We start from the raw sequence: 23,370 nt of genomic DNA, 5'->3' as shown, positions 1-23,370 counted from the left end.
GAAATATATCAGTTCTTTTGCAGAGATGGTTAGTACAAAAACAGATGAAACTAGAAGGAGGTTTTCAAGGGAGGACGAATAAATTAGTGGACAGTTGTTATTCGTTTTGGCAAGGCGGTGCTTTTCCACTTATATATTCCTTGCTTGCCAAAGGTGGTTATCTAAAGTGATCTTAAGCCTCAGTACATTATTGTGTAACAATTTTAGATGGACGAACACCGAAGGAACATCTTTTTGATGCCCGTGCTCTTCAGGAGTACATCCTAATATGTTGTCAACACCCACAGGGAGGTATCGTGGATAAGCCGGGGAAACCGAAGGATGCCTATCACACTTGTTACGCATTAAGCGGCTTATCGATAGCACAGCACTTTATAAATAAGAAATGTGTCTTGGGAAGTTATAGGAATGAATTGGTAATAATATATGATATTGTAATAATTGTATTGCCATTAAAACTTCCTACTTTTAGGCTGTTACACACCCCTTATACAACGTAAGACCCGATTTTGTGAGGAGAGCAATACTCTACTTTCTTAGCTTAAAATCAAAAGTTTTATCATGATATTTCGTGGAAAAACTTTATTTAAAGATTATTCACTTGTGTTTTTTGTGAATTTGCAAAGGCTGATAATATGTTCTAAGTACTTACCAAGAATTAGTTTTATTTATACAGATGTGTTTTTAATTAAGATTGTTTCAGGTATTTTAAGCTATACCAACCATTCGAAGTTTTAATATATTTTGTTATAAGATGTGGTCCAGAACAGTTCTATAATAAGAGATTATAAAAAATAGTTTTGTTTTTGTTTTTTTTTAACTAGTTTCTGATACCGTAAAAATTTTGTAAACAAACGCTTCCTTCGACTTTTACTTGGGATTATTGTAGGACCTATCAGCACTCCGTTGGAATACACCTTAAAAAATTGCACTTAAGGTAAACGTACCTATTATCGGCACTGCCCCTATTACCGGCACTTTTACAACATAATTACAAAAAAATAAGATTCTCCCACTTGCATTTATAGTTTTAACATTTTTTAAATATTCTTGAAATATCTGACTATATAAATAACCCCACCCAGTCCGATGACGCGTGACAATAAATCTAGGAAAAATTATTTTAATGCCGACAGTTGACGTCTAGTCGTTGTAACGAGTGGTGCTTGTTCCTGGCGTTAAGAAGTACGCCAGATTTAAGACGTGATTAAAAATTGCATCTGAATTGAACTTGCTTTTTGGTAAGTACAACTTGTTAAACATAGATTGTTTAATTGTTATTTAGTGAAAGAAAATAATTTTTTTGCCTTTATTTATTATTTTAAGGAGTGCCGATAATAGGAAACTCTAAAAATGACTTTGACCCAATTATCGGCAGTAGTGCCGACAATTGGTGTTTTATCATGCCAGTTTTTAAGGTTTATTTTCGCTAGTAGAAAAACTGTAAGGGCAAGATCTATTTGGATTAATGTATAATAATATATGTTAATGCAAAGGTCCAATTTCCGGCACCCAAAATTCCTTAAGCCAATATTTTTATTCCCATTCAAAGAAAGGTGCCGATAATACGAGCATTTTCATGCCGATAATAGGTTTAAAATTTTTCTAGGTAAAAATGGATAGAAAGAAAAGACTAAAATATTCTCCAGAAGTGCTACAAAGTGCTTTAGATGAAATCCAAATAGGAATGCCCTTTAAAACGGCAAGCAAAATCTATAATATTCCCAGATCTACCTTGCAAGATAAAATTAAGGGTAGAGTTCCACTTAATAAGAAGTCTGGCCCAGAAACAGTTCTAACCCAAAATGAATAAGATATGCTGGTTAAGTGGCTTTTCCACATTTCTAATCGCGGGTTTCCTGCCACAAAGACAATTTTATTGGACAGTGTTCAACTTTTAGTAAAGGAGCTAAACAGACCCAACACTTTTACCAACGGAAGGCCTGGAGAAAATGGTACGAGCTTTTTTTGAAAAGGCATCCAGAACTAACCACTAGGATTGCTCAAAACCTGACATCTTCCAGGGCAAATCTAACAGAACATCGGATTCGACAGTGGTTTGTTGAAGTTGAGTGCTACCTAAAGGAAAACGATTTTTTAAACATATTATTATGTCCAAATAGGGTTTTTAATTGCGACGAGACCGCATTTTTTCTTTGCCCCAAAAATGATAAAGTATTGGTTAAGAGGGGAGAGAGCACAGTCTACTCCTTTGGTAGTAACGATGAAAAAGAATGCTTGACCACCCTCATTACCTGTAGTGCATCTGGTAAAATTTTGCCACCAATGGTATTATTTAGTTACAAACGCATTCCTAAAGCACTTGTTGAGAAGTTTCCATCTGAATGGGGAATCGGAAAATCAGAAAACGGCAGGATGACAGGCGAGACATTTTTCGAATACGTGGCAAACATTTTCTACCCCTGGTTGGTCGCTAACAATATCCGGTTTCCAGTAGTGCTATTTTTAGACGGCCACACCTCCCACTTAACCATGTCTTTGAGCGAATTTTGCACGAAATCAAATATCATTTTAATTGCCCTTTGTCCCAACGCCACACACATTCTCCAACCTTTGGACGTGGCTGTGTTTCGACCTTTGAAAGTTGAGTGGAAAAAAAGTGTCCAACACTGGAGAATGGAGAATAACGGACAAAAGATCACCAAGGATGTTTTTTGTACAATTTTGGAAATAACTCTAAAAAAAATGAATAATTTTCCGGATATAGTTAAAAATGGGTTTAGAACCTGGTTGGTTGGTTCCATTTAATCCAGAAAATATTAGATATTCCGAATATTTTAAAGTCCCGACCTCACACGAAAACATTGTTGAAGAAATATCAGACACAACTAATAAGGAGATTCGCTGAAAACATGCTTAGAAATATTAGAAAAAGAGATACCCAATGACACCCTTATCCTATTTACCCAATCAGAAAGCATATGGAATGGGCCAATTGAAGACAAAAACTTATTTAATGTGTGGAAAAAAATAAGAAATAAAGTATCAACCAGCGTGGAAACAGAAATACAAACTAATGCTAAAACCCTGACTGAGAATCCTCTTATCATTGCGGAAAATACAAATTTTTACTCTATGGATGAAGAAAATGAAATTGATATCACAGATCTCTTTGACAAGAGTGAAAATTTTGATCAAACTTTTGACGTTCCAATAGTCGATCAAAAGGTACTTACGGACTCTTTTCTCAATATGGACGTGAATATCTCCGTAATAGAAGACTCTCAAGTAGATACTTCTGCGCACCGAATAATACCTTTAATTAAAGTACAAAATATATGCACGGAAGAAAGAAGTAATGATAAAACTTTATGTGTTATTCCAGAACATATTACGCCAATAAGGAGCTGCTCAGATTTAACACAAAATGAAAATGTTCCCCCATTAGCTAGTAATGAAGAAATATTATCAATTTCAAAAAACAAATCTCCCGGTTCGTGGTTTATCCCTACTCCCTTCAAAAAGGTTTTATTTTGGCCTGATCCTAAACCTGATCACAGCAAAAGAAAAACAAGGGAAAAAATCCCTGCGGTGGCTACTTCCTCCCAATGGCAAGATTACCATAAAAGAAAGGAAGAAAAAAAGAAAACTGAAGATGAACAGAAAAATCAGAGAAAAATGGAGCGCGAAAGAAAAGAAGAGCAAAAGAAAAAGGAAACGAGACCTTGAAAAAAAAGAAGAAAAGAAAATTGATAGAGAACTAACAAATAAAAAGAAACTGGAACATGGAGAGAGAAATTAGGCGATTAAAAATACTAAAAAGAAACTAAACTTAAAAAAGCCCTAAATGTTACGGGACCAAGTGTGATTCGAAAATCAAACCGCAGGGCTGCCGACTTAGGAAGTTTAAAGGAAAAAAAATTACAAAATGTGCCCTCTTCTTCAAAACCCTTTAAAGATTCTTGGTATTGTTCAATTTGTGACACAGATCGCAAACTTGATATGCGGTTATGTTCAAAGCGTTTAATGTATTATCACGAGGAATGTGTCGGCCTTACCAAAGACAATAAAGAGGAATTTCAATGCGTTTTTTGTGATAAATAAGTAGTTATTTAAAAGTAGGAATAAGTATTTTTGTTATAAATAAAGCCTTTCTCAGAGAAACGAAAATTTAACTTTTTATTTCCTAATCCTAAAATCCTTTACGAGTATTATTTGGGTGCCGATGAATGGTGCCGAACAGTGCCGATAATTAGAACTTGGGCCATTTGCGCTATGCCGATAATAGGAGCAGTTGATAAGTTTTGATTTTTATTTTTTATAAAAATATATATTAGTGTTAGATAAAAATAAATTATTTTATTTTAAAATATATTGTTTAGAGCTTAAAAATCCTCCATTATTAAATTTTCTTCTATTATATTTAACTCAATTAGTGATTTTAAATTTTGTTAACGTTGTATAAGACCCTTAAGGTGCCGATAATTGGTACGTTTACCTTAATAGGGGTCTGGTTACCGCAGAGGAAAACTTAATATGTATCTATTATCTTAGTAAAAGTTCTAATCTTCTAGTTCGTAAATCGTGGCTTATGGATGCAACAAAACACTACTATTCACTCAGCAACGTTTCGTTACTATATTGTAAACTTTATCAAGCTCTATAGGAGTAACATTACAAAAAAAAACTTGTCAGTATTGATGTTAGGATGAGTGGAGTGGGCTATACTTTAAAAACTTACCATGAAATATTGTGTCTTACAGTCGACAGTCCATTGACAGTCGAATGATTATATATTTAAGAAAACAACTCACAGAACAATTATAACAATTTAAAATCTAATTCTTTAGCTTGGTTGTTTTTGATTGGAGGAGAGTTTAATGCTCACCACGTTGCATAGGGATGTTCAGATATTGACTGTTTTATTAAATGCATTCCATGGAAAAAATGCAATTTAACTAAATACAAGCCAATATACACATCTTAATTTGTAAAGAGGTGGAAAGTCATCCATAGATCTATATTTAACATCGCCATGTCTTAGACCGTTTCTGGATTGGGACACTATATAGCAAACCCATCCGGGTTGCCACATTTAAAAAATTGAAAAGCGGGAGGTGAGTAATGGCTTTGAGGGAATAATAAATAGAGGCACAGGAATTTTGACGTGTCACGCCTTTATTATGCCATATTCTAACATAAAAAGCATGAACATTAGTAATAAAATATCACTTTATAAAAAGTAATAAAAACGCAGTTTAAAAAAATATATTTATAAGTCCGTGCACTACGGTATATTATGCCCGTAAGGTGCCAAATTTGTGAGATTTAAACCTGGTCGATTACTGATGTAAAATCACTGACATAAGAAGTGTTACACCCAGAAGGAATAATTTCTTCAACTTTATTATTTGGCAATGCGGTAGTCTTATATCAAAAATGAAACGATAACATTTGCAACTTTTTAGTAGACAAGTAATAAGAAAAAAATTAATAATGTATTTGGCGACCCCGCAGGTTAACCCTTTAGTGCTCGACAGTACCACCTATTTCGGAAGCTCATAAATGCTAATGATACATTTTAAGCCCAACGTGAGAGTCCCCCTAGTGGACCAATCAAATGCATCAAGAATCCAAATGTGTTCATCGTGCAAATAAATATAGACAGTTGACTGTCGACGTTCTATGTAAGCAGTAGCGTTTTGTCCGAATATTTACCCTTGGACAATGATATTTTAACGGGTGAAGAAGAAAGCGATTCTGAAGATGTGGAATTTGATTCAGAAAATAATTTCATGGATTTTATACATGTAACTGCGAAAAGCGATATTGCACTAAGCACTACAGAGCCACAACCGTCGTGAAACAATCGTCAGAAAACTTTAGATTTGGCTTAGGTCTCTACATCTATCATCACATACAAAAATACAACAAAGTAAACAAAAAAGTGAAAAGGTATAGGGGATAATAAAAAAAAAGTTACGTCAAAAAAACAATGCCGCCGAAATATTGGAACGTGAAAAAGAAAATGAAAATCCAGAAGATCAAACAAAAAATATAAATAGAAAGTGGACCAATCAAGATACAGAAGAAAGAATGCCAGAGTTTAGTCTTCCTGAAGGTCCTGTGGTAACCGAATAGATCGTAATTCTTGTACAGATTTACGGTTGTTGGGAGAATTTATTGAATACATAGTTTTTCAAAGTAATATGTATGCAATACAAGAAATAAATCTTTAAATTTGACACGAGAAGAGCTCCTGGCTTGTAATGGGATAAATTTTCTAATGGCCTATCACCGTTTACCTGCATGGAAACATTATTGGAATACAAGTGAAGACTTAGGACTTAAATGTCAAGAAATCGTTTTGAAGAAATTCTAAAATATCTTCATTGCAATGATAACAGTTTAATATCAAAGGATAAAATTTACAAAATTGGGCCTTTAGCAAAAACTCTTAACAAACGATTTAAAGATTGCTATAAAACAACAAGGCAAATTAGTATAGAAGAAAGCATGATACTTTTCAAAGGGCGAAGCTTATTGAAGCAGTATAATCCGATAAAGCCAATCAAAAGAGGCTACAAATTATGGTGCGTTGCCAACCAAAATGCCTATGTTTCAACATTTGAAGTCTATCAAGGAAAAAATGAAGAACTCCAAGAAGAGTACAAAGAGTTTGGTCTTGGAGAAAGGATTGAACATTCTTGGAGTAAGCCTGAGTGGGACAAGTTCAAAATTATATATGCGGACAATTATTTTACGTCTATTAACCTTTTGGAAACATTATATTTAAAAAAAACCTTGGTGCCACACATTCGAAATACAAGGAGTGGTTTACCAGCAATGATAGAAAATAAAAAAAAATAAACGGGATGACTATGATTATCGGATCTCTAACACCCAAGTTAGGGCTTTTAAGTGGAGAGACAATAAAATTGTCCACTTTGCATCTAATTTTCATGGTACCGATAAAAGGACTTAGAAAGATGGAACACGATTAGATGTGAAATGCCCATCCATTGTAGCTGATTACAATAAGCACATGGGAGGAGTTGATAGGGCAGACCAGTTGAGAAGTACATATGGTATGATCACGAAAATGGTGGCAGCAACCAACCCATTACTTTAAAAAAGCGAATTATTTCCCGATTATATTAATTATTCAGCGAGGGTCGAGTGCATGGTGCACTAAATAATTTAAATACAAATATCTCCAAAACGGTAACTCTGAGCGACTTTAACTTAGTATACCTTTTTTACGTAAAAAATATGAAAAAAGTATTATTTTCAATAAAAACTTAAATACAGTTAAGCACAAAAAAGTTATGACCTTATGAAAGAGAAAAAGACGTCGCAGACAGCGCCCCCTACATTGTACACTCAATTTGTTGAAAAAATGAATTTCTCGACCTAAAAAACCCCTAACTACAAATTTTTGTAAAAAAAAGTTAACTTTTTTTAGAGTTATTGGGGAAAAACAAAAAAAAAGTTTTAAGTTTAACACCCTGTATCTCAGTTAATATCAACTTTTGGATACAGGTAAATATAGTTAAATCGTAATATTTTTACATCAGGAGTCTGTGGTTTTTCCATGTACCATTAATTAGCGGACACCCTGTATAATCGAACTCAAAAGAAAAACAGTATCAATGTTTATAAGTTTAAGGGGACATTGAATATTGCAAGTTGCAAGAACGGGAAAAAATTAATATTATCAAAAGCAACCGCCTCGGTTTTAAGTCGATAGCGGCATCTTGAGAAGGCGGAATTAGTCCTACTCAGATTTTGTCCTACGGTCGATCGGAATGGTTCGGCTTTTCCAATGCTCCAAAATCCAAATTTAAATTTTGGTGAAGGTTATAAAGGAGTCAAAAATGTTATTAGTTATTTTACTGAAAAACGGTCAGATAATGGATTGATGTTTTTATCAGTGAAGCTGTAGCAGAAGATTGATGTAGAGCCAGTGTTTCCGTTAGTACGACAAAAAAAAAACAAAAATCAGTTTTCATATGAAAGTACTGATGAAACTGTTTTCGATCCAAAACAACAGTTTAAAATAAATTTTTATTATCAAATTTTAGATACCACAATTCAATCTTTACAGAGACGTTTTGAGGGAATTTCTCAACTTAATGATTTATTTGGGTTTTTATGCAGTTTCAAAATTTAGATTCAGAAGTAATAAGATTATCGTGCATGGATTTATGACAATCCAAAAGACATCCCAACTAGCAATAATAGTCCCTGATTCTTGTTAAAAAGTATTCGCTACTAAAATATAGTTCCTGAATCCACTTTGCTACTTAAAATGTTACTTTATAGAATATAGTTACTTTAAAGTATAATTTAAAAGTCACTGTCTGGTTCCTGCCACTAATATTCGTGGAAGATAAGCACCCATATATTAAGTGGCAACGGTTCACTTTCAAGTAGTATCTTGGAACTACCCGAATCTTTACAAATGCCACGATAAAAGACCAGAAACTTTATAGTCACTTTTTATGGTAGCAGTTACTTATAAATGTTACTGTAATGCCTCGAAATAGTTTTTGTTACTTTGTGGTAGCAATTTAAATTCCAGGGTGGTTCCGGCTACGACAATTAGGATCTTTAAAAACATAGTCGCACATATAGTTCCAAGATAGTTATTTTCACTATGGTAGGATACTATGAAGTGGCTGCCCCATACGCCTTGCCACTAAAAAGTCACCGGGATTAAAAATAGGTACTTTAAAGTGGCCGTTACTTAATACACCCCACTAAAAGAGCAAAATAATAGATCAGAACCACAAAAATATCAAAATTTTCTAATAGTGTTACACTTGTTATAAAATTTTATTATTTTAGAGTACAGTAAAATGCCAAAGGTAAATAAAAAAAAGTTCAGACATTCCAGTACCTTTTACCGGAGAGAAACAAAAACGGAATATGCTAGAAAGCGAATTTCAAGAACCCGAAAATCAATTTTTACATGATCCTGTAATGCTGTTAGATCAACATAATCCCGTTGATGAAATTTTAGAATTTCCTTCAGGTGACTCTATCTGTGAAGATCAAATTAATTCAAAACCTGGAAGTAACTTTAAATCAGAATTAATTCAATGGGCTTTAAAATACTCAATTCCCCACGTAGCCTTAACGGATTTGATAATTTTATTAAAAAATGAACTTAAGCTTGAAGAACTACCTAGAGACAGTAGAACTTTAATTGGAACACCAAGCTCCTGTTCCATAGTACCAATGGGAGATAGTCATTTCTGGTATAATGGGATCCAAAAAAACTTGTATCAGCAATCATTTTTAACCGAGTTAAATAAGGATAAAGATATTTCTTCTATTTCTCTTATTTTTAATATTGATGGACTGCCTCCGTTTAATATTTCTCCTTTACAATTTCAGCCAATATTACTCAAAGTACATGAATACCCTAAATTAAAGCCAATGGCTATTGCTGTTTATTGTGGACCAACGAAACCCCCTATTCAAGAATATTTTATTTGATTCACTACATTTATTTGACTTAGGTAATATGTATATAATATTTAATAATCTCTTAATTTTTTAATTTTTTCTTAAAAAATCTTTAATTTTTTTTTAGGTATTATGAAGAAGTGCCCTAATGGATGGGTTTATGGTAATTACAATTTTAAAACCAAATTCTCCGGCAGAGATATTGAATATCTCTCAGAAATGTTAATATCATGTAACATCAGAAGGCCAACTGAACTTCACAGAGCAATAAGACGACTAAAGAATTTAAAATTTTGGAAAGGATCTGAATATCGGACGTTTTTACTTTACTTGGGACCAGTACTCCTTAAAGATATTTTAGCTGGTCCAGTATATCAAAATTATATTTATTTATTTTATGCTACTACTATTTTGAGTTGTTCAGCTTTTTTAAAACACATTAATGTAGCTGAGAAATTGTTATTTCAGTTTAGTACAACATTTAGTAATTTATATGGCAAGGATGCTATTGGGAGCAACGTGCACAATCTGTGCCATGTTGTGAATGACGTTAAAAAGTTTGGTTCTCTAACTCATATAAAAGCATATCCTTTTGAAAATTTTTTATTTAGTTTAAAATCATTAGTTCGTACTGGTAAAAGGCCATTAGCACAAATTGCCAAACGGCTGACAGAAATGCAAAGCCTAAAAATAGATGCTTTTCCTGGTTTAGTAACTCCTTATGCGACAAATGAAATTTTAAAGAAAAAACCAGAGTCTTTAGCACTTGCAGGATACAGGTTATACAAAACCATTTGTGTGTCAGAAAATATTATGTTATCTAATAATATTAAAAATAAATGGTTTATGACGAGTGATAATATTATTATTGAGTTAATGTATGTAATGCAAGATAAAAAAATATACTGCGTTTACGGTGCTGGTATAAAAAATTATGCAGATTTTTTTATTCTGCCATTTATATCGTCTAACATAAATATTTATGAATGTAAGCATAAAAGTAAAAACGATTTTAGTTTGCCTAAATCATACCGTTTAGACCAGATAAAATGTAAATTATTTGCAATCGAATGGAAAGACAAGCTTGTATTTTTTCCTTTGCTTCATACTTTAACAACTAATAAAAACTCTGTTTTTGGGTACATAAAAATATATATTTATTTATTATTATGATTACCCTAAATAAACACTTAACACTAAACAGGAACTAAAACAATAATTATTCTTTAAAAAAAATTAAATAAATTCTTGCTTTTTGGCATATAAATCAATTTAAAAAAATCACAAAGAACATTTAAAATAAACAATGAAAACTAGCTGGGTAGCTAGGTGCATAATATATAATAAGGATGTTATAGTGGTCAAGGTATTACGCGGCGCGACGCGTCTCCACGATATCGACAGAGAAAAACAAACCACCAAGGTAGTTTGTTTTTCTCTGATATCGAGGCGAGCGCTTCTGAAAGGTGGCGTTTTGGTTGCACGGGGAACTTTATAGAAGAATGTTACTTTATAGTCACTAAAAACCCTTGGCAATACAGTTCCAAAAGAGTTCCTGTTTCGATATAGTCACTTCTGGGTAGTTACGATTGTTACTTTATTGAATTATATACTTTAAGGTTTCAAATGGGTAGTTTCGGCCTAATTATTCATAATTTTTACTACTTTATAGTAGCGTATGGAACTTTTTAGTAATTTTCATGGTATCGGCCATATTTTTTGAAAGCTTACGAGGTAGTCTCCAAGATTAACTAAAAAATTATGCATTTTTTCTCAAAATATGCATTAAAACCTTATATATGTTAACCATTTTTGACCATAAAATACTTTTGCAAGATACCAAACAATGATTAAAAAAATTTGAAAAAAATTTCGTAATATTATATAATTTTTTAACATAAATAAAAAGGTTAATTCAGATAGTTGGTGCGGCGCTTTAAATTATTTTAATATAAACCTATAGTTTTAACCAGTAAACTCAATTGCGTCGATAAATTTACATTCATATTCCTAAGAAAAACTCAAATCAATATTATGAAAAATCATAATATAATAAGTAAAATGGCTGTTTATGATTCGTTTGTCATCATGCTATTTTAAAACAATCTTACAATTTCATAAAGGTGGCGCTGGTGAAGACGTTCGAAAAAGCATTAGTTTGCCACGAACTTGTGATCACGCACTAACTAGGCAGCCTCGTGGCATCTACGTATCTGGGACGAAGTTATTTACTTTATAGTAGCACAACAGAGTAAATGCCTTAGTGGCAAAAACTACCCAAAACACTACCCAGCTACCCAAAATCATTCCCCATTTTAGTCGCAGCCTCGTAGCATCTTACAAATATGGGATGTGGCCGCCTAAGGTCGCCGTCCCCTCTATAGTTTCTTTTAGAGTGGCAATATCGTTCCTGCCCACTATAAATGCTAGTTGGGATAGCTTTGCAAATTCAAAAAGAAGAAAAGATATATAAAGACGTTGATGGAATCGATCTGCATAATGAAACCGTGTCTTACAAAACTCTAAACCCTAAATCTAAAACATATGCAGACTCACCTAGAAACGTTTTAAATTATATTACCAAAAATAATCTAATATCTTTGTTTCCAAATTTATTTATAGCCCTCAGAATATTTTTGTGTTTATCTATATCGGTGGCGTCGGGAGAAAGAAGTTTCTCAAAATTAAAAATTATAAAAAATTATTTAAGAACTTCTATGTCCCAAGAACGATTATCGGATTTAGCAATTATCTCGATTGAAAACTAGATTTGTGAAGCCATTGATCACAATGAAATGATAAACGAGTTTGCATCTTTAAAAGCCAGACGTATTTTATTGTAATGTATATTTGTTTCTCATATCCTTGCTTTATATGTATATTATAAATTAGTTAATAGGTATTTTTGCTTAGAATTTGTTTTTATTTGATAACTTTTTGTATTAGTATTAATTGATAACCTGTTTACTCATATGTAATTAACTTTAATAAAAATACATTATTTTTAAATACCTATATGCATACATATTATTTTTAATTACTATTTTAAAAATAAATATAATGGGCGCCAAATTATATTATGCACGCAGGCGCTTGACACCCCAGGAACGGGCCTGCCCTCATATATATTTTTTATTTAGGGGGCACTAAATGTATTGACTAATATAGGCTAAGATTTTAATTATGACCAGTCTAATTTTAATCATTGATTTAAAAGCACTGTTTAAAGAATATTGTGTTTATTAAGTTTAACATTTTTGTATACCGGGTGGTGCGTTGCCGAGCGGAACATAGGAAATTCCATGTAAATTTTAAGAGGGTCAATTATTGGCTTCCCTGTACTTTTTACAGAAAAAATGTAAGATAACTTTTTGAAGAGACCAATCTGGCAAACCCTCGTGCAAAGTTTCAAAAAATTTGAATAAGCGAATCTTGAATTATTCAATTAAATGTAATTGCAAAATTACCAAATTTCAGCCACCAGCAAATAATTTGTTATAAGGCTTTGTCAAATCTGACGTACAGCCGAATACAAGAAATGTTTTTTCTTTCGTTTTATCAATCTCACAACCATACATTCAAAGTAAGACACGTTAACATTACTTTTTTATCTAAACTTTTATTTAATATAACGATGAAGTTAAACCAATGACAATTATTATTATCGATTATTAAAAAAATAATTTTATCATACTTAGAATTTAATTAAACCAATAGCAGTATCTGAAATATTTTCAATTTATTTTCCCATCAAGCCTATCTGGTTTATTTCAACCATTAAACCTATTGTTAGTAAATTCGAGTCCAAAGACATTGCAATAAATAATTGTAAATGTTTAACTCAGAACATCGAAAATCGATCCGAAAAAAGAGAGAACAGAACTCCTAATATTTTACTAAGTGTGGAAAAATAAAATAAAATAAAACAAAATAAAATACAATAACTTTTTTAAAAATAATGGAGAATTACATAAAAACATCCATTAATCAAATGTTTAAAAAACCCTCCATTAACAGCTAAACAATATCCTAACCGATCATAAAATTCATTTCTAACGTTACTAAGTTGATATTGGGAAATTTTATTACATTCTAACGAAATAGCGTTTTGTAACTGGTTTAGATTCTCAAATTATACACTTTGATAAATAACACCTTTTAAATGACCCCAGCAAAAAAAAGTCATTCGGTGAAAGATCAGGTGACCTAGCTGGCCAAAGTATCCGGTACCGTGGACCAATAATATTGCCGTTAAAAGCGTTTTCCAAGCACTCTCTAACCATACGGGCATTATGGGCCGGGCAACCATCCATTTGGTACCAGATCATTTGATCTTCCTGAACTTCTTCCAAGGCGGGTTCAATTTGATTTTGAAATAAGTCCAAATAGGTTTCAGCTGTTAGCTTATAGTCCATAAAAAAGGGTCCAATGATATGGTGTCCGATAATTCCCACGAATACATTTGTTTTTTGGGGATATTGTGTCCGAGTATGAACAAAGCGATGTTTATTTTCTTGGCTTCAGTACCGCCAATTCTGAACATTTGGTTCATTGTTGAGGGTAAATGTACATTCATCGGTAAAACAATTATTTCTTAAAAAAATCCTATCATTATTTGCTCTTTCCATTATTTCAAAACAAAATGCCATTCTTCGCTCTTTATCTCCTTCCTGCAGCTCTTGATGTTTTTCGAATTTATACGAATAATATTTGTGTTTTTTTAAAGTGCGCAATACCGTTGTATGATGTTTATTTACCTCTTGTCCAAGAACCCTCGTACTAACCATCTTCTTTTCCTCCACACTCAGTAGAATATTAACCCTACAATGCATGATTTTTTAAATTTATTTCAAAAAAATATTTTTGGTTAGGTATTAGTCCTGTGAATGGGTAAAAAATATTTAAAAAAATCTTTTGTTTTTTTATTATATATTTTTTTAATTTTGTTTAAATGTATCACATATGCTACAACACGCACTTGTGATATAAAAAAAAGGAAAAATGGTCTTAACAGTTTATTGATGGAAGTTACCAAAACAATTTTTATTTTTATTCAAACATAGGTGAACTTTGCATTTTTCACAAAAAATAAAAGAAAATCCTTTGCAGCCGGGTATTTTACATCGTTGCCTGGTATTACTCCAGTTCGGAATGTGACCAAAGTTGTCAGTTCTTACATCTTTTGGAGGAATTGCGGTTGAAGATGATTTTTTCTTTTTCTGTTCTAAATTTCGGTCAAGTGAAGAAGATGGCCTTCCCCTCTTTTTTGAATCATTCTGCCTAACGTTGCACAGACAATTGGCGATTTCAGCACGAAATTTTTGCATTGACATTGTGGCTGTGGTTCCTATTTGCCTCTCTACCCTCCGATAGAGAAGCCATGCGTTGATGATGGTAATGTCAACTAAATGATAAAAAATTCTGCAGTACCATTTTCTGGTTCTCATTGAGATTTTGGAACGCCCTAAAATACTATCTAAAAGATCCACTCCGCCCATATGTTTGTTATATTCTAACACTAAGTTTGGACATGGTACTTCCACTCGTTTTTTCTCTTTTTTATCAAACCTTTTCACTTCTTGAACTGGAGAAGAACCCATGTATGTAGAAAGTAATGTGACTGCTTTATTATCCAGCCATAAAACTGAGGCAAAAGGAGTATTTTGAAAAGAAGTTACATATTCTTCGAAAGAACCTCGCGTTTTTTTTTTGAAAACAGTATCACTAGAAAATTTGCAGTTGGGCATACGATTCCTTCTCACTGTTCCTAGCGAAAGAATGCCATTTGAGAATAAATATGACATCAGAGAAATTCCTGTATAATAATTATCAAAATAGACAATGTACTTGCAGTTTTTGGGAATTGACCGGCACAAGCGTATAACAACGTTTGCTGAAGCCCCAAGGTCAGGCTCATTTGGAAAACGGTATTTCTCAGAATTTTCTTGGCCCGAGTATATTTCAAATTGGTACGCATATCCTGTAACACCAGATAAAACATATAATTTATAGCCCCACTTGTGAGGCTTTAGTGGCATGTACTGTTTCATGTAGTGTCGGGCCTTTGTTGCACACATTTGCTCATCTACAGATAGACACTTTTCAAATGGAACAGTTTGGAACGTTTTGTTCAAAGAGTCGATAACTGGCCTCAATTTATGCAGACGATCATGATCCGCATGATCTTTGGGAAGCATTTTCGTGTTATCATTGAAGTGTAGCATTTCACGAATTTTTTCAAATCGATTGATACGAATGGTTTTTTATTTTTTCGAATCCATATTCCTCAGACCAGTATCTTCTGATATTTGACATATTTATTACCGACATATAAATGCAGATACCAATGTACTTCTTTATTTCTCCAGTCGTTATATTTGCCGGTTTCGAAATATTTTTTTGATTGCTGTAGAGGTTCGATTCTTCAGTGATTTTCTCAAATAGCTCATCAATAGATATTCAATAGATATTCAACTCAATAGCTCACAACATAGAATAATTGACTTATTAGGTTTTACCTGAAGAACTGATAGGGTGTTGATAACTCCATTATATTTGTTGGAAGATTTTCATCACCTCTAAATGTTGTACCTTAAACATTTTATTCAAAAGATGCTTGCTTCCAGCAAATAGATTTGAATACATCTTTATTCAGTGTAAATATATTTTCTTCTGTACCGTTCGCGTCTTCATTCTCAGGTATTATTTCGTCGACAATATCTGCCTCATTATTATTTTCAACGTTCGAATTGGTTAGTTCTACACCATCTAGTTCATGCTCAAAAATAATTGGAGTATTTTCAACGTCCAAATTGGCGTAATCCACAGGATCTTGAAACTTTTGAGCAGCCAATTCTAAGCAATTATCAACGTTTTCACTTAAATTATCTTCGTCCAATTCTTCCAGATCATCGTCACTTTTAAAAAAAAGTTCTGCCAACTTTTCCAACTCCTGGATTGTCAAAGGTTTTCGAAAATCCCTTTTTTTGTCCATCGCCCTAAGATTTAAAAAAAAATCATAAAATGCATGTTGTAGCATATTTGCTACATTTTATTAGAATACCCTGTAATTTATTTTTATGAATTCTGGATACGCACTGATTTAACAAATAGTTTGAATACTTACCTAATTTACCAAATTTATCGAGTTTGTCTGCCAAAACCGCTTCAAATGTTCAAAAAAACACAAATTTATCAAGTGCAGAATTCCCTTTGTTCCAAATAGGCTTGGCAGGATCTTTCTACTTGCCACCCGATTAAAACACAAAAAGTTCAATTTTACAACTTTAATGTGATGGTTAAGTTTATGTTATAGTGGACTGTAACAGAGAGAGATCGAAGGTAGAAAACCCTCCCAATCGCGACGGCTCCGTTGAGCTGAACGCGTGAACAACGCAATATTATTTTTTCTTTCACTCTTACACATAGAGCGCGTGGAGATTGTTGAAGTGACGACGGTCGCTTCTCCCTTCGAGTGCCGAGCCGTAGTAAGCTACGAAATGTCAATGTCTATCTACGATAGATGACGATTAAACATAACAGTGGCGTAACACAATTAATTATATAAATAAAAACTGTTCATACCGCCGCTAACAAGTACTAAGGTATCTTTCAACAACTTGGTTGATTAAAGAAAGGAGAAAAGTCACGCAACTTAAAACAAAGAGGTTACAAAATAAATAACTTACATTACTAACAAAAAATTACCGTGAGGTAATTAAAAATTGATACAAATATTTTAACTAATTAACTTAAGTAAATAAAAAATAAAGTGTCATTGATTTGCTTATAAAATCAAGTAAAATTCTAAGTCATTTTAAAAGCCTTGAATTCGCAAGGCTCATCTGAAATAGGTAGAGGACAGATCTTAACGATACTGCGTTTAAAAATATTCCCGTTTGCAACACGAACACTAACAACACGTGTTATACCGTCCTTCCCGGGATGAAGATTGACAATTCTTGCAAGGGTCCATTTGGAAGGTGGGCTGTTCTCTTCCTTCAGTAAAACAAGAGAGTCTTGGAGGCTTCCAGGGTCGGTCTTAAAGCGCCATTTTGATCGCTCGTGGAGGGTATGTAAGTACTGCTCTGACCATCTGCGCCAGAAATGTTGCGCTAAAGATTGCAGCATGTGGTACCGGTTCAATCTGTTGATTGGCGTAGTCTCCAAATCAATATCAGGTACTAGGTTTAAAGGATGGCCGACAAGGAAGTGTCCGGGAGTCAGGGATTCAAAATCATTGGGATCATTAGTAAGAGGTAAAAGGGGACGTGAGTTCAACACTGCTTCCACCTGAACTATGAAAGTGTAAAACTCCTCATAAGTGAGGGGATTGTCATTTTATATTATTATATTACCCGCCGGAGGTGATGCTTAAACGATTACACCACACTTTCCCATAACCCCCCAAAATGCGGAGAAACAGCAGGGTTAAAATGAAACTGAATCATATTATTTCTAGCATATTCTTCAAACTCGGGGGATTGACTAAGCTTATAAATTTCCTGTAACTCACCATTAGCCCCAACGAAATTTGTGCCATTGTCACAATACAGGTGCTGACATAAGCCACGGCGAGAAACGAAACGCCTGAGCATGGCCAGAAAACCGCGAGTAGTCAAATCTGACACCAACTCTAGATGGACAGCCTTGGTGGCTAAACAAACAAATATACATAAGTAGGCTTTTATAAATTTTCGGTTTCGAAATTTTGAATCTTTTATCATGAAATACCCAGCATGGTATTGCCATTCACGCATACCCATCCATGCCGGTATGCGTGAATGGTCTAGAAGGAGTTACTCGAGGTTTAGGTAGGTCTCCCAGCAGGGTACTTAAAGGTTTAGGATTTTGTTTATAACAAGTAATGCATTTGTGAATTACAGTTTTCACAGCAGATTTTCCTTGAATGGGCCAAAATGTTTGTCTCACGAAAGACAATGTGGCCTGTGTACCAGCATGGAAATTTTTCTCATGAGTATGAAGGATGATTAAACGAGTAAATGGGTGTCTTTTTGGTAAGAGTATAGGATGTTTGGACTCATAGTCGAGAGAAGAGTATTCGAGCCGTCCTCCTACTCTTAGTATTCCGTTTTTATCAATAAATGGATTTAAAGCCTTTAATTTACTTTGAGAACGCAAACGATTTTTATTCTTTAAATCTCGTAGGTCAGAAGCAAATTCTTCTTCTTGAGTTATGATTACTAAAATGGTTAAGGCATGATTACGTTCAAATAACGTTAATTGTCCTATCTGACGTGTAGGGTTAGGTTCTGATAAAATCTAAAGCAATAAGCGACTACATTTATAAGTTTATTATAATTCGAAAATAGTTCAAAAATAGAAAATTTAGGCACAGTTGAAGCAAGTATGATTGACTTAGGATTCATTTCGAGGGTGTCATTGTCGAAAACCTTGCGTGAGTAGTTGGAAATATGAGTATCTGTGGGCCAATATTCTGCGGGTTGACATAAAAATGATGGACCTTGCCACCACAAAGTACAATATTTAAGCTCTTGAGGACTCATACCTCTTGATATTATATCAGCAGGGTTTTGATTCGATGTGATGTGATGCCAATCATCTATATCAGTAGTTTTCTGAAGTTCAGATACACGGTTACAAAAATATGTTTTTAGTTGCCTTGGTTGTAGGGAAAGCCAGCATAATACAATTGCGGAGTCAGTGTAGTAGTACACCTTGTTTGGCTTACAATTCAGAGATTTTAGGATTTTGTCCATTAGCCTGGAGAGAAGTAAAGCTCCGTATAGCTCAAGGCGCGGCAATGATACAGCCTTTAAAGGAGCTACGCGACTTTTGGCAGAAAGTAAGTTGACGGAAATATTTCCTACTGAGTCCAGGGTACGGACATAAACACATGTGCCAAAGGCATTTATCGAAGAATCACTGAAACCATGGAGTTCCAGGTAAGTATAATTTTTAATGGTTACTTGGCGTGGAATTTTGAAATACTCAACGAGTGACAAGTGGTAAGTAAAATTTTTCCATATTCTAAAAATGTCTACAGGTACGGGATCATCCCAGCCAAGTTTAAGAAGCCAAAGCTTCTGCAAAAGAAGTTTTACTTGCAAGATCATAGGTCCAAGGAGACCGAGAGGGTCAAATATTTGAGAAATCAGTGAAAGGATCACACGCTTGGTTACAATATTGGTATTTAGGTTAATGGTAGAATTATAGATAAAGGTATCTTGTTCTGGATTCCAGGATATGCCTAGAGTTTTGTGATGATGGGTTGCATCTAAAGCAAGGGATTTATTTACATTATTTACAGGGTCATCCATGTCAGATAAGATTATCTTAGAGTTTGAATAGAATTTCCTTAAATCTAGACCATAGGATTTAAAAATACTTACAAGGTTGTTACGGATATTTAAAAGGGATTCTTCAGTAGATGAGCCGGTTATTCCGTCATCGACGTAAAAGTCATTTTTAATGATGTTGCTTTCAATTGGATATGACTCAGAGATATCGTATGAAATTTGCTTTAAGCAACGTGTGGCTAGAAAGGCACTGCTTGACATGCCGTAGGTTATAGTATTTAATTCATAATGGAGAAGTGGTTTTTGAGGTTCATTGCGCCATAAAATGCGTTGAAGGCATCGTTGGTTAGGATCAATTAAAAATTGCCGGTACATCTTGGCGATGTCTCCAGTTAAAACATAGTTGTGTTCTCGAAAACGCAGTAGGATGGTAAATAGATCATTTTGAACAGTGGGTCCAATTTTGAGGCAATCATTAATAGCGAAACCGGAAGAAGAAGCAGATGAGCCATCAAACACAACTCGGAGCCGTGTAGTGAGGCTATCGGACTTTTCAACGCAGTGGTGAGGTAAGTAATAGGCTGGATAAGAAAGGTGAGTATCATTTATCGGGTTAATTTCGGACATATGTCCGAGAGAAACGTATTCAGAGATAAAATCAGAGTAAGATTTTTTTATTTCAGGGTTTTTAGCAAGTTTTTGTTCTAGGCTGTTAAAACGCTTTAGTGCGGTTTGTAAAGAGTCTCCACGTATAAACACATTGGAGTTAAGAGGTAGATTTAAAATAAATCTTCCTGCAGGATCCCGGCGTGTGGTAGACTGAAAATGGTTTTCACACTCTGTTTCCTCCAGAGAATATTTATTATTGATTTGAAGTTGTTCGGTGGTTTCTTCAGAGTTCCAAAAAAGTTCTAGACATTTCTGAAGAGCATTATCGGAGGTGGTGCAGGTTAAAGCATTTGAAGTCTGAGGTTGAAGATTTAAGTTAAATAATGATATAGGAATAGGTCCACTTACAACCCATCCAAGTTTGGTGTCTTGTAAGATAGGTTTGTATTTGCCCAGTTTAATTTGGCTAGGTTTAAGTAGGCTATAGAAAATTTCTGCACCTAAAAGTAGGTCAATAGAGGCAGGATTTAAAAATTCTTGATCAGCAAGAATAAGATCACTTGGGATATTTAGGTTGGAAGCATTGATTGATAATTGAGGGATTGGTTGGGTTATTTTAGGTATAACTAAGGCAGATACCTTGAAAGTAAAATTATTAGGAAGAGCCTTTATTTTAATTTGGGTTCGTTTAGAAATAGTGGTTTGGTTTTGGCTTATTCCAGTGACGGACATGTTAATAGGATAATAAGGTAAGTTTAGTTTATTAAATAGGTTTTGAGTTAATAAATTGGATTGACTTCCATTATCTAGGATAGCCTTGCATTTTATAGGTTCGTTGTTTTTATCGAAAACTTCTACGAGGGCTGTAGAAAGCAGAATAAATGAGTTTGGCTTGCATTTGAACAATAAAGATTTTGAGAGTTATTTGTGGTAATAGATGAATTAGTTAAATCGATATGATCATCGTCAATTGGCTGGGTAAATGCGGTATTTGTAGAAGTAGAAGGTCTTGAGTAGGCGGTGTTAGGTTGAGTATTAGACTGAGGTTGAGTATTGCATTGAGCAGTAGGTTGTGTGTCTTAAGAATGTGCGAGTTTAGTTTGCATGTGTAGCAATGAATGGTGCTTACCTTTGCAGACTCGACAATAATATGAAGACTTACAGTCACCTTGACGGTGTCCAGGACGTAGACAGTTGGTGCACAGGTTGGCACGCTTAGCTTCCGAAAATCTATTGGCTACTGGTAAGTCATGAAATTTTCGGCAGGAGTATATGAAATGATTTTCTTTACATAAGACACAAGTAGGGTAATTATTTGAAATAAGTAAAGTTTTACGTTCGTATTTAGATTCATATTTTTCAGGTTTTTGGAGTTTTTTATTGCTTAATTTAAAATCAAAAGATTCGAGGAATCGGCAACGTTGTGATAAAAAGTTTATGAAATCACTAGTTTTAGGTTTGTCAATACTACGTGAAAATAATTCCCATTCCTTACGACTATTGAAGTCTAGTTTCATGGTAAGTAAATAAATTATTAGGCTACACCACTGGTCAACAGGTTCTCCCAAGTTTTGTAAGGATTTGTAATTGCTTTAAAAACCATCTAAGAGTTTTCTAAGACTTACGTGAGATTCGTCCCTTACTTGGTTAAGATCAAAGATTCATTTAATATGTGAATGTATTATAGCCTTTTTATTTTCAAAGCGCTCTTGTAATAGAGACCAGGCGGTGTTGTAATTACTTTCGGTGGTAGCTAAAGAGTTAATAAGTTGAGCAGCCTCGCCCTGCAAACTCGATTGAAAATAGTAAAATTTTTCTATGTTATTAATTTGTGAATTTTTCTCGATAAGCGAGATAAACGTGTCCTTAAAGTTGGTCCACGTTTCGTATGAACCACTAAATTTTGGTAAAGGGATAGGAGGTAGGCGTGGGCCATACTGGGTACCAGATAGAAAAAATGGTGAATGCACAGGGGAACTAGAATTCGCGTATTCGTCCGAATTTGGTGTTTGCGCGGCAATAATTTTCTCTAGAATTAATTTACCTTGAGAAATATTGTCAAAATATAAATTTTTAAATTCCTCTCTTTCCTGGCCCTGCTCATTCGCTTCGTCAAACTGATTTTTAAGGCAGAGTTGCTCAATATCAAGCTGAATAGATTCAAAATCGGTATTTAAAGATACAATTCTGTTAAGTCGGGCGCTTAGGTCAATTTTTAGACGTGGGTCATTTAGGGTTAAGCACTTGGTTTCCAAAAAACTGTGAAAACGGTTAATTTGGTTAGTTATGGCATCACGGCGAGCCACTAGATTATTATAAAGATCGACTTGACGTTTGAGCTCGGCTTGTTCAGAATCATTTTTACTAGAGTTAGCATTTACCTGCTTAGTGTTTCGTTTGGGCATTTTGAAGGAGTCGTATAGGGTTTAAAGGATAAAAAAATCGAATAACACACCCAAGGGCAGTTTTTTATTTTAAATATATGATGTTAAAATGACAAAATTGGTTAGTATTTGCATAAAAATGCATAAAAATCACACCAAAATAGCAATAAAATAGAACATGCAGTAATTTACTGTGTGATTTTACTATTAGCCACTCATAAATTAATTTTTTAAATGCTGAACAATCGGTATAATAAAGAAAATTATATAGAATATTGGTTAAAAATACGCTAATAAAGGTTTGAAATATCATTAAATATCACCGGAATTGTTCAAGTGACAGCAGCATTAAAATCTCATAGGATTTATTAGTATAAAATGATTTGGAAAGGACTGACCTGACATTGCAGTAGGTGTGCAATACAAAATCCAGTTCACTCCATGGGCACTAATGCATGGGTAGCTTCAAGTACTCGAGAACACGTATTTAAACGTATAAAAACGCACCAGGTGGCGATGGCGTCGGCTTCGGTTATACAAAGTAGCGGCTTGCAAACGGCTTGCTTGATAAATAGGGTAATATCCGGCTTTAAGGACCATATGAAAGTGCAGAATTCCCTTTGTTCCAAATAGGCTTGGCAGGATCTTTCTACTTGCGGGTG

At 33.9% G+C, this 23,370-nt stretch overlaps 3 protein-coding genes across 3 annotated transcripts in view; 2 read left to right on the top strand and 1 right to left on the bottom strand.

The window, feature by feature from the left end:
• The window catches only part of LOC126736894 (protein farnesyltransferase subunit beta), a 56,076-nt gene extending 55,279 nt beyond the window's left edge, over positions 1-797 (top strand). The window contains exons 7-9 of the mRNA XM_050441516.1: positions 24-153; positions 208-416; positions 473-797. Coding sequence (XP_050297473.1) covers positions 24-153; positions 208-416; positions 473-565 — 432 coding nt within the window. The 3' untranslated portion in view covers positions 566-797. The remainder of the gene's footprint in view (positions 1-23; positions 154-207; positions 417-472) is intronic.
• Positions 1-23,370, top strand: part of LOC126736891 (unc-112-related protein-like) — a 455,221-nt gene that overhangs the window by 267,778 nt on the left and 164,073 nt on the right. The window lies entirely within an intron of this gene.
• On the bottom strand, positions 17,242-18,175 carry LOC126736140 (uncharacterized). Its single transcript, XM_050440370.1, has 3 exons — positions 18,169-18,175; positions 17,951-18,091; positions 17,242-17,732 (listed from the first exon to the last, which is right to left on the bottom strand). The coding sequence occupies exons 1-3, from the start codon at positions 18,173-18,175 to the stop codon at positions 17,242-17,244; spliced, it is 639 nt and encodes a 212-aa protein (XP_050296327.1).

This window comes from Anthonomus grandis, chromosome 5 (genome assembly GCF_022605725.1).
Source record: "Anthonomus grandis grandis chromosome 5, icAntGran1.3, whole genome shotgun sequence".
NCBI lineage: Eukaryota > Metazoa > Arthropoda > Insecta > Coleoptera > Curculionidae > Anthonomus > Anthonomus grandis.
The sequence above is the reverse complement of the archived record's forward strand: the minus strand, read 5'-3'. Positions and strand labels throughout refer to the sequence as shown.